This window comes from Canis lupus, chromosome 16 (genome assembly GCF_048164855.1).
Source record: "Canis lupus baileyi chromosome 16, mCanLup2.hap1, whole genome shotgun sequence".
NCBI lineage: Eukaryota > Metazoa > Chordata > Mammalia > Carnivora > Canidae > Canis > Canis lupus.
In genome coordinates, this window is record NC_132853.1 from 25,380,354 (window position 1) to 25,393,160 (window position 12,807).

The following is a 12,807-nucleotide window of genomic DNA, read 5'->3' on the forward strand; positions in this document are numbered from 1 at the left end:
GAGCTAAAGGCAGTGCTAAACCGCCGAGCCACCCGGGCTGCCCCCTTTATTTACTTTTGATTTGGAAATTACACTAGTCTTAGTTAATTAGTTGGTGGAGGTGGGGGAGGTTTCTGATCTTGTGGAGAATGTGTATATGATTGAAGTTGGTGCCAGTTTTTTTTTTTTTAAGATATTTTTAATTTTTTTTTTAATTTTTTTTTTTATTTTTTTTATTTGTGATAGTCACAGAGAGAGAGAGAGAGAATGAGGCAGAGACACAGGCAGAGGGAGAAGCAGGCTCCATGCACCGGGAGCCCGACATGGGATTCGATCCCGGGTCTCCAGGATCGTGCCCTGGGCCAAAGGCAGGCGCCAAACCGCTGCGCCACCCAGGGATCCCTTTTTTAAGATATTTTTAAATGCTGGTTCAATTTTAAAAATAGTTATAGGCTTATTTATAGCTGTTCTATTTTTGTTCAGTCAAAGTGTATTAATTATGTCAATTTGTAATGAATGTTTTACTGCCTCTTCAGCTGCAAATATTTTGAGAGCATGAAAATAATGGAAAATATACAAGAATTACTTCTCAAAGTTTTATTTTACATTTTATTTTATGTCCCTTATCAGGTACTCAAAAGTGTGACAACTTTGCTGAAAAAAGGCCCCTCCTTGGTGTTTGTAAGAGCACTGGATCTTCTGGGTAAGGAAATTAAATATGTCTTTGAACCACTATTAAAAATTTGTATTGTTATTTCAGAGGGTGAATTTTGGTATCTTAAAATCTTTGTTACCATAAGACAATGCTCTTACAAGAGAGAAGATAAAGGATTTAAAAACATATTTAGGGTTTCCTGTGGCTGTGGCCTTGTTATTTCTCTGTTTACTGTTTTCTCATATGCAAGGTAGTAGCAGAGACAAAAGAAAACAAGCAGTAGATCAGAACTCAGTCTTGAAATGAAAGATTAGCATTATTAAGAAAAGTATTTTTTAGTTTACGTGTTATTATAGTAACTTTTATGATGGCTTTCTACAATAGAGACTAGATTAAAATCTGGGGAGCCTTGAATCTGTTTTGAGTGTTGAATGTGCTACCCTACCACCACACAGATCCTTTTGGAAAGGATGACAGAATTTATTATTTGAGTAAATTCTCTGTTGAATCATTGACTAACCATTAAGCTACATAGACATAGGGCAACCCCCAGGAAACCAGGCTTTAAAAAACCAAGTTAAAGAAAAGTAAAACTGAGCAGAGCCATTAGTAACTGCACATTGTAGAGGAAGACAGATTTCAGAGTTCTTATGCCGTATCATATTTATATAATTTTAATGTCAAGTATTCAACATAAAATTATGACACATTCCAAAAAACAAGAAAATGTGGTACATAGAGAAGAAAGAGGAGGCAGTAGAAACTGTTTTGATAGTCTCTGGATGTTAAATTTTACAGACAAGGATTTTAAAATATGTCCTAAGAAGTAGATGAGTCGTGTTTCTAAAATTAAAGTGTGATAACAATGGCTTAACAAATGGAGGACCTCATTAAGGAGTTGGAAATAATAGAAAACCTAATGGAAATTCTAGAGTTGAAAAGATGCAAAATGTGAAATGATAAAAGTAAAGTGATAATATCACTTGAGGGGCTCAATACCATGGCCAAACCAGCATGAGAGTTAGGGAACTGATGTGTTGACAGAGGTGCTGAACAAGAAGGGATCCACAAGGAGGATAACCTGCTATAGTAAAGGGAAATTTTGTTGACCTTAGTTTTCCTGATGTTCAACCTTCTGTAATTCAAGTGTGTGTAGACCTGTGGAAACCCCATGAAAAGATATGTGAGTGGAAGGCATTCACCTACTTGCTGAGTTGGGTTTGCAGTGTTTGAAAGGTTTTCCATTCCTTATCAACCTTGCTAACTGTATAAGTAAGGGGATTGTTTTTGTTTTTACAAGATTCATTTATTGAGGTATTTCCTTATAAAAAGGTAAAAAGGAAGGGTAGGGTGATTATATGTAGTTCATGATGAGATCATTTATTGGGGGATGAATTTAAAGTTTGGGGTCATATTCATCAAGATTCTCGAGAAAATCAGTATGATGCGGGATATTTATGTGTATAGGTGTATGGAGAGAAAGAGAAAGAGAGGTGTTGAGATTGAGTTTTAAGAAATTGGCTCACATGACTGAACACTGGCAAGTCCAAAATCTAGACACTGAGGGAAGAGTTGCAATTATAACCCAAAGATGGAATTCTCTCTTCCTCCAAGGAGGTCAGTTTTTTTTCCTGTTAAGGCTTTCAACTGATTGAATGAAGTACACTCACATTATGAAGCATAATCTGCTTAACTCAAACTTTACTGATTTAAATATTAATCTTATGTAGAAGCTACTTTCTCGGAAACATCTAGAATAACATTTGACCAAATCTGGTTATTGTGGCCTAGCCCTATTGACACTAAAATTAGTCACCACAGGGGCAATGAATTTAGTCCTAATTAAAATAGTATTTGCCTATTTAAAATAAAGGTCTATTGTAGATATTTATTTTCTCCTCATTTCTGCTTCTTAAATTATTTCATAGTAGAGAAATCATTCTAGTAAGAGATTACTATATGTTGGTATCATTTACTGGATTGTTTTAAGACTGGTTATTGATGAATACATGCAAAGATACTTTTGAATTAATAAGTTCATAAGTCATTTCGTGTACTGTAACTTCTAGCATGATGTATCCTGTTATTATTGGATATAAGCTCTCTCTTGCTGCATGCTCTTTTTTCTCTTTTGTTTTATACCTTTCTAACGGAAGACGATGGCAGGAAATACTCATTTTGTTTTCACCTATTTATTGGCTAATCTGATTACCATAAGCAATTGTTGTGTGTAGCATTTTTGTCAGAATGTTTGTAGTTTGAAGAAGGACATTTTCATGTAGGATTGTGTTACATTTCTTTTTTTAAATTTTAAAAAAATTTATTTATTCTCTGAGAGACAGAGACATAAGCAGAGAGAGAAGCAGGCTCCATGCAGGGAGCCTGATGTGCGACTCAGTCCTGGGACTCCAGGATTACGCCCTGGGCCGAAGGCTGGCGCTCAACCACTGAGCCACCCGGGCGTCCCTGTGTTACATTTCTTGCAAGTTCACGATTGTTGGTGAAAAGAATTTTCTCTAATCTGAGCTAGTGCTTTGTGAATATGAATGTATGTATTTTAAGAGTTCTACTAAGTGGGCAGTAGGTTACCAGTTGGTGATGTTGAATAGACTAGACATTTTTTTAATAATTCCAAAGTTGAATATAATAACAGAGAAATCTAGTTATAGGTTAGTTCTTTTAGAATCTGTTTCCCAGATTCTGGGATTTTTTAAAAAAAAGTTATAACCCGAATTTTTTTATGAGGCATATGCTTGTTGACTGTGCTAATATAGCACTGGGGAATGGAAAGCAAATGTTGAATGCCTACTATGTATCATGTCTGTGAGATATTTTCCATTATGTAACATCATTTAATTTAAAAAACAAGCCCCTGAGGGAGATTGTATTATCCTCATTATATCTGAAGAAACTGAAACTGAATGAGGTTCAATCACAGTTAGTTGTGGACACAGGCCTTTGCCCATTTGCCAGGTCTGTACATGGAACAGCCTTTGCATTCAGGGTACTCTAATATCTTGTTCACATATTAAACTTACTTTTCTGTTTTATGACCATTGTTTTTAGTGTTAATAGAGAACTATTTTAAAATTGAGCCAATAAGTTGTACTTACACACTTATTTATTTTTAAAAAGATTTTATTTATTTATTCATGGGAGACACAGAAAGAGAGAGAGAGAGGAGAGAGAGAGAGAGAGAGAGAGAGAGAAACAGACAGACAGGCAGAGGCTGAGGCTGAGGGAGAAGCAGGTTCCATACAAGGAGCCCAATGTGGGACCCGATCCCCAGACTCCAGGGCGGAATGCAGTCGCTCAACTGCTGAGCCACTCAGGCATCCCCTTACACGCTATTTAAACAGTAACTTCTTAGGAGACTTTTTGTTATGTGCATATTTTGGTCTCAGCATTTCTGTAGAAGTGGAATATGCTTTTGTTGTTGATTTTACTTTTATGGTTTTAAACAGTGTGATGCATTCTGTTACTCAACTACTCAGTTGGGATTTTTCAGAGTATAAAGGGACCTCCCTGATTTGTTTTTTTCTTCGTTTTAACACATTTGTTTATAGTAAATGCAAAGGGAATCTTCTTTGCATGATAGCAGTGATATACAAAGGACATGGACATTGGAAATAGAAGTAGCTAATTTAAGAAACACTTAAATTGAGGATCCCTGGGTGGCTCAGTGGTTTAGCGCCTGCCTTTGGCCCAGGGCGTGATCCTGGAGTCCCGGGATCAAGTCCCACGTCAGGCTCCCAGCATAGAGCCTGCTTCTCCCTCCTCCTGTGTCTCTGCCTCTCTCTCTCTATGTCTATCATAAATAAATAAATAAATAAATAAATAAATAAATAAATAAATAAATAAATCTTAAAAAAAAACACTTAAATTGTTTTTTTTTGTTGTTGTTGTTTTTATTATGCACTACATTATTGCATAACCTTCTAGAACGGGTAGAGAAGTATAAATGAGTTATTTTTTATCAGTCAAGAAAATGCTATTTTAATCAATGTTCTCTAAGCCCTTTGACACATAGTAATGATTAACTCCAGAGAGGCCCTATCTCTTTCTATCAAACTCTACGAGTAGAAATAATGGGCAACCCATTTCTTCTTGTCTCTGTCAGTGAACCTATAGATAAGTGCAGTGGCTGTGCTGGGAATGAACAAGCACACAGTCATGACACCCATCTTGGGCAGAATCTTGAACCATACTGTGCTGCAGTTGCCAAGGTTAAGAAACCCTCTTACTTAATGAAGTGCAATGCCAACTTTTGCTGAGAATAAAGTAATTTCAAGATAGGACAGGTTCCCTACTAATATTCAAATAAATATCTGTTATCAACCTAAATTCACCTTGAAAAAGACAGCGTAAGTTTAACAGCTAAATAATAATAAAGTCTTGATTTAAAAATGAAGGACTAGGGACACCTGGGTGGCTCAGCGGTTGAGCACCTGCCTTCGGCACCTGGTGTGATCCTGGAGACTCAGGATTGAGTCCCACATTGGGCTCCCTGCATGGAGCCTGCTTCTCCCTCTGCCTGTGTCTCTGCCTCTCTCTGTGTGTCTCCCATGAATAAATAAATAAAATCTTTAAAAAAAATAAAAATTAAGGACTAGTCATCAAATATAATAGTTCACACTATTAATTTTTAGCAGCTTTGTTGCAGACTGCCAAAGAGCCATCTTGGATTGGCTGAATTCCATGGGACTGATATTTAGGTGGAGGTCAAGCACAGTTTCAGTGTCCTGAGGTGTTACTGATGAGACTTTATTTCAAGTTGTGTATAAAGTAGATAAAAGTTTTGTTAATTAAAACTAGAAGTGAGGGATCCCTGGGTGGCGCAGCGGTTTGGCGCCTGCCTTTGGCCCAGGGCGCGATCCTGGAGACCCGGGATCGAATCCCACGTCAGGCTCCCGGTGCATGGAGCCTGCTTCTCCCTCTGCCTACGTCTCTGTCTCTCTCTCTCTTCTCTCTCTCTCTGTGACTATCATAAAAAAAAAAAAAAAAAAAAAAAAAAAACTAGAAGTGAGATTGCTTGGGACAATAGGTATGCCATGTTTCTTTTTTGTCATGCAGTGTCATGGATGATGTTGTATATGATAGCATGTATTTTGAGCTTTGACTAATTTTCATCCTGTTGTGTTCATGAGGTCTGATGAAATCACGTTTTGGGCTGGTATTACTTCTCCAGACGCAAACAAGATTTATGTTATTCTTCCAGTCTTTGGTGCTTTAATACATGGGCTTTCCAAACAGTTCCTTGGCCTTCTTTCAAGGACCAAGTCTTTCACTTGCCCATCTCTGGTATTTTTTCACTCTTGTGGGTGTTCTGCATTTTCTTCTGGCTCTCTGCATGGCTCTGTGGCTCTCTTTATTGCCTTCAAAGAGTGGGCTTTTACATCTTTGACATACATACCATTTATCAGAGCTGCCACATTGGCATAGAGGTTTTTAATGCAATGGATCAGCATAATAGGGTATTCAAAATCATGGATTATCCATGGACCTCTGGACTTTCATATTATCTAGAGTACACCCTGTTCATCTGATTTTGGGTATAATGAAATCTTAAAAAAAATAAATGACATTACTGTTACTACTTAAGTACTTTTTCTTATGTGGCTTAGAGATATACTTTATATACCTTGAAGTGTTACACTGCCTTTAGTAACAAAAGTCACTAACAGGAATGTTAATTATGCAACATTTACCAGATTGATTTACTCACTTAAAACAAATTTTTAATTTGTCTATGGGGGAAGGCAGAGAGCCAGAATATTACACACTTGAGTCACACTTACAAAGTTTCAAAACACATGCTGGATAGATCTGTAAACTGAGACATATATTATGTAATATTTTAACCATAGGAAGTTTTTAAAATGTGTTTATGTAAAAAAATATCTGAACTATGTACACTCCTATGTGGTGTGTTGTAAGGTCATATTTATAGGCATAGCTGTATATTTCCTTGTGATCCTGGAATTGGTACAAATTTCAAATAGCCCACCAAAATGGTTGTATGTATGTGACCAAATCAAAGGAATGTTTGCTTAAGTAAGAACTTCCTTACTTGCTATTAGATGCTGTATGTATCCCTGAAAACATATTTGTTAAGATCCTGGCTAGAAACAGGTAAATATTCAAATTAATTTGAGGAAAGTTAAAATGAAATGTGGGGGAACTGAGACCTTTACGATTTCTAGGCAAGGGGAGAGAGAGAGCCATTAGCAGAACCTGCAAAGGGAGCCTGATCAAGAGGGTCACTTACAGAAACTCTGGTGGAAGGATTTGGCTTACCTGTAATAATTTGATAGCAGAGCAGTCAGGAGTATTCCAACCATACTCTTTCTCTAGATGGCTCCTTCAGGCTGAACCCAGCCAGAAGCCAAAGGCTAAGTTCTGAAGGTTGAGAGAGCCCATTGAAGCAATCCATATGGTTTGGGCCAGTCTCCTAAAAGGCAGGGAGCAAGGAGCAGACAATACAGAGTGTATTTGGAAGAGCAGCATACTTCTGTTCAGTAGAATTTCACATAGAACAGAGTTTATGGGGAAAACAAATATGGAAGAAATTTATGATGTGTTGTAATCAGAGCAATAATCCTGATTAAAAGTTAGGACTTAAAAAAAAGATTTTTATTTATTTCAGAGACAGAGAGATAGCACAAACATGAGCTGGGGTGGGGGAGGCAGAGAGAGAAAAAGATTCCGCTTTGAGAGGGAGCCTAATACAGGGCTTGATCCCAGACCCTGGGATCATGACCTGAGCTGAAGACAGACACTTAACTGACTGAGCCACCAGGTGCCCCAGAAATTAGGTCTTTTAAAAATAATTGTTAATACTAAAAAAAGGAAGGAATTATGCAACATTCCTAAAAAGGAAGGTGAAGGTACTTTGTTGGAATGGGGGTGTAAGGAAGACTTGAGAAAGTTGTTAGGGAGAAAAGAGCAAAATGGACAAAGACCATATAGAAACAAGTTCTAAGTACATTGTAGCCTGAGCACATCGTCAAATTAAGCCACAAAGAACTTGATTCCTCCTGGTTTTCTGCATTCAGTTGAGCTAGTGTACTTTGTATTCAATTGCTGTTATGTTTTAGCACAAAAAATTAAAATGCTGTCAATTTTATTGACACAGCTTCCTTGATATATTGACATTACTCCACATTTAGAATCACAAATTGTAGCAAAAAACCTGTGTACACACTTTTAATGACTTTATTGAAGTATAATTGACATAAACTATATTTAAAGTGTACGATTTTATATTTGACATATGTATACACCTGTGAAACTATCACCACAAACAAGATAAGGAACATATTTATCACTTCCAAAAGATCCCTTGAGTCCCTTCCCTACCAGCTCCTTTTCCTCAGATGACTACTGATCTACTTTCTTTTTTTTTTTTTTACTTTCTATCACAATAGGTTAGTTTGCATTTTCTAGAGTTTTATATAGATGGAATCATACAGCATCTTTGGTCAGGCTTCTATTATATTGCATATTTCTTTTGAGATTTATCCATGTCGTTGCATTTATGAATAGTTCATTCATTTTGTTCATTCATTTTTATTGCTGACTAGTATCATATCATGAATATTGATTATCTACTCACCTGTTGGATATTTCAATTGTTTCTAGGTTTTGGCTTTTACAAATAGTGCTGCTATGAACATAATTTTAAAGTATTTGTATAAACATATACTTTCTTTTCTTTTGGACCAGTACTCAATACCTATGAGTAGAGTGGCTGAATCATATGGTAGGAGTATGTTTTTCAAAGCGGTTGTCCTATTTTTACAATCCTACCAGCAGTGTATGAGATTTTGAGTTCTGCTTCCTTACCAACATTTGGTTTTATTGTCTTTTTATTTTTAGACACTCCAGGAAATTTTGGCTATTCTAAGTTACTTCTAAGACTAAGTAGGGAAAGGGGCAGAGGGGGAGAGAGACATAGAATCTCAAGCAGAATACACAATGAGCATGGAGTTTAATGCGGGGCTTGATCTCAGGACCCTGAGATCATGACCTAAGCTGAAATCAAGAGTTGGATGCTTACACACTGAGCCACTCAGGTGCCCCCGCACATTAACAATTTGAAAAAAATTCTCAATTTTCAATTTAGTTAACTCTTCTTTCATATCTTATTATTTGACCATTCTGAATTTGTGACTTACTGATTTATAGTGTTGTTTCAAATCTGTAATTGCTTATCCTATTGTACAAATACAAAAATTTGTATCGCAAATCTGTAATTGCGAAATAAACATTATTGTATTGTAAGCAATAAGCAGTATTGACTTACTATATATAATGGTTCTTGAAAAGCCATATGTTACACCTTTCTTTTTCTTCTTGGTATAGTGGAACTTTCACACAACACATAGTAATTAAATATAAATTAAGAGTAATATTTTTTAGAGATTTATTTATTTATTTATTCATGAGAGACATAGAGAGGCAGAGACTTAGGGAAAGGGAGAAGCAGGCTCCCTGTGGGACTCAATCTCAGGACCCTGGGACTATGACCTGAGCTAAAAGCAGAGGCTCAACCACTGAGCCACCCAGGTGCTCCAAGTGTAATATTTGTACATGTGTTTTCAAGTGAAGCTACCACTGTAGCTTAATCAAAACAATAGTTTCTAGTCAGAATATTGTATCAAATAACTTTGAAACATACACTACTATCAGTTATTACAGTAATGTCTTTCATTGAATGGAACTTCCCAGTCACATCTCTCAATGTTCTTGTGTAGGGCCTTCCTACTTGAATCTTTTTTTTTTCTTTCCATTCAAGCTTTTATTTAAATTCCAGTTAGCTCACATATAGTATAGTATTAGCTTCAAGGGTGAAGCTTAGTGATTCATCAGTTGCTCATTACATCACCCAGTGCTTATTACATCAATGCCCATCATCCAGTTACCTCACCCCCCCCACCTCCTCTCCAGCAACCCTCAGTTTGTTCCCTGTATTTAAGAGTCTCTTATGGTTTTCATTCCTCTCTGCCTTTATCTTATTTGATTTTTCCTTCCCTTCCCCTATGTTCATCTGTTTTGTTTCTTAAAATCCACATATTAGTGAAATCATATGGCATTTGCCTTTCTCTGAGGGACTTACTTCATTTAGCATAATATGCTCTCATTCCATCCACCTCATTGCAAATGGCAAGATTTCATTCTTTTCACTTGAATATAAGCTTGTTTGTGGGACTTGCGTTAATTACTCTATCAGGAAACATACCACAATCACATGCCTGATAGATATTCATCTTCTGGGTCCCCTATGTTAAGTCACCATCAGCAACATTATATGAGGGCGAAAGTCCACATAGAAAGAGATGCTTAACCATCCTCACTTTCCCAACTGAGTCCAACATGCAGCCAATTCAGAAGGTGGAATATGAGCCCAGGAAAGAATAGCAAAGCCACCACCTACCCAATCCACAGAATCATGGGAAATAAAGCAGTTATTGGTCAAAAGCAGTATGATTTCTGGTGGTTTGTCAGGCAGCCATAGGTACATGAACCATATTAATCATCTATGTATATCCCTAGTGAGAAGGATGATGTGATGACACCTTCTTAACTTTTGTCTGTTTACAGCCACTGCTTCCATATGTTTGAGTATAATATTTTCTCCTTCCTTCCTTCCTTCCTTCCTTCCTTCCTTCCTTCCTTCCTTCCTTCCTTCCTTCCTTCCTTCCCTCTCTCTCTCTCTCTCTTTTTTTCTTTCCTTAAATAGAATTTATGGTGGCGACAACTATGTATGTGTGAGATCTACCTGGTTGGGCCAGCTGGGCTCGCATAGTTGGCTTAATAAACACATCCCTGGGGCCTATTCTCTGCGGCTGGAAGTGCTAACACTGGCGGTTCAGTGTAGATTCCGGTTCCCAGTTTCATGGTGCCCTTGGCTGCGTTCTTTTCAGTTTGGCCTCCATTTTCCACCGATGTTTCTTACACTGCTTCCAGGTCAGTTCAGCCTTTGCTTGCCGGCTCTCAGACTCCAGATCCTCCCAGTTGTCATTGCCCCATAGGTTTCAGTATCAGCTGGGCACCAGTCTCCTGTGGTACCAGCACTGTTGTCACCAGGTTCTAGGCCACCCCAGTTATACTCACTATTTAGACATGTGCTCTCAGCAGGTGACTCTGGGGGACTTGGTTCCTGCCAGCCATGCTGGTGTGGAAACACTCTTGATTTTAGCTTTTATTTTGTCCTCATCAGTTTTTCTGTGCTGTAATTTTATTTTAATGTGTGATTTGAGAGCAAGGGATTTGTGAATCTAAAAAGGTTGAAAAATTGGTGAGGAGAATGGTGTAGATAAAAGAGAAGCACAGGAAAAGCTTAAATCATTAAGCAAAAGATGGCTTTTCTTGCAAAAAGGATTAAAAATGGAAATAGAATTTTTAAAAGGGTATTTTTAAAAAGATTTTATTTATTTATTTATTCATGAGAGACACACAGAGAGAGGCAGAGACATAGACAGAGGAAGAAGCCGGCTCTCCCTGGAGAGTCTGATGTGGGACTTGATCCCAGGACCCTGGGATCACTTCCTGAGCCAAAGGCAGATGCTCAACCACTGAGCCACCCAGGTGCCCCCTAAAAGGGGTATTTTCTTGAGAGTTAGCTAATGATTGACTTGGCTATATATTCTAAGATATTACATCATGCCGTGAGAAGTAGTCCTGATACTTGAGAAACAAAATGTATGTGATATATTAAATGGAGACAAACTGTGGGAAGTCAGTCAGTCAAGCTTCCACTTTGGGTGGTGTGTGTTTTTTTTTTTTTTTTCTTAACACAGATTCCTCTTTTATGGCTATGTCAAGCTTTAAAAAAATTTTTAGTATCATTATATGAGGAAAAAGATAATTCTCACCAAACATAACTGATTTTGATATTGAATGTCCACCTGAAAGTAGATCACCTGAAAGGAGATTATTCACTTTCAAAGAAATGACTTTCTGATACCCTTCTTTGTCAACAACCTACTTATATATAAGTCTTTCTATTTTGACTAGTATGATAACCTTTCATTATTTCATAATTAAAGTATAATCTCTATTTACTTTCAGAGTAATGTTTATCAGGTAAACCCATTTTTAGTATTTGATTAATATCTTTTCCTGTCTCTGTGAAAATATGTATTGGAAGAAAACTCATAATAGCTTTTCCCATTAAAAGTAATGGGATTTATTTTCCATTTAATCCCTTTTCATTTAGTTGTAGAGTTTTCAGGAACAAATTAAAGTCACTAAGTGAGGCATGCAGGCTTGGGTAGTTATCTTGTACTCATAGTTTTCTATTTTGTGGGATTTGGGGGGGATATTTTCATTATTATATAATCCTGTTTTTTTCTTTTAGTAGTTTAGTGTGAATGTTATTATTCCTTTTTTTATTCATGATAAACTCAATATGTTTTTTTCTGGGGCAGCTTTAAACAATCAGTGTTTTAAAAATTTTTTAAATATTTATTTATTTAAGAGAGACACAGAAAGACAGGCAGAGACATAGGCAGAGGGAGAAGCAGGCTCCTTGAGGGGAGCCCTTTGTGGGATTCGATCCTGATACTTGGGGACCACACCTAGCCGAAGGCAGATGCTCAACCACTGAGCCACCCAGGCACCCCTAACAATCAGTTTTATAGAGATTAAGGGTTGTGATTGGAGGGGTCAGGTGCTTTATCTGATTTCCTAGTGGGAGTGTGTCTTTTTCTGTAGATAAGGTGTACTATAGGGATTCTTTAATAAATGGTACCTTGAGGCTATGGCTTCAGTCCTCCTGGTTTTCTGACAAGACCTTTACCTTCAGCTGCTTTCTTCCATCTTTCCTTTCCCATTAAGTTCCTGAGGACACATACCATATCTGTTGTGATTCCTCTCTGATGCTTTCCTTCTGGCTGGCATCTCTGGTCCTGCACTTGTTCTCAGCCCTCTTTTTTTGATTTATTAGTTGTCAACACTTTGATCCCACTGATCTGAGACCTGTTTTTAGCAATTCCCCACTTAAATGAGACTCATTGTATCTGGGAGTAAATCCTAGGTGATTTTATCTATGCTCTGCCACTTATAGGGCCATTGCTCTCTCTACTTGTTTTTCAAGTAATCCGTGCTCAGTTCTAGCCAGTTCAGAAGGCTCTGCCAATTTAGAATATTTCTGATTCCCCTATGTAAAT

At 37.3% G+C, this 12,807-nt stretch overlaps 1 protein-coding gene and 1 pseudogene across 13 annotated transcripts in view; one reads left to right on the forward strand and one right to left on the reverse strand.

Annotated features, from left to right (window-relative positions):
- The window catches only part of BCAS3 (BCAS3 microtubule associated cell migration factor), a 592,168-nt gene that overhangs the window by 89,846 nt on the left and 489,515 nt on the right, over window positions 1-12,807 (forward strand). For all 13 annotated transcript variants that reach the window (XR_012008696.1, XR_012008698.1, XR_012008697.1 and 10 more), the window contains exon 7: window positions 610-682. Coding sequence is in view for 10 of the 13 variants with exons in the window: in XM_072779640.1 (XP_072635741.1) it covers window positions 610-682 (73 nt within the window). In the remaining 3 variants the exon portion in view is untranslated. The remainder of the gene's footprint in view (window positions 1-609; window positions 683-12,807) is intronic.
- On the reverse strand, window positions 4,631-6,975 carry LOC140605615 (NADH dehydrogenase [ubiquinone] 1 alpha subcomplex subunit 1 pseudogene; annotated as a pseudogene).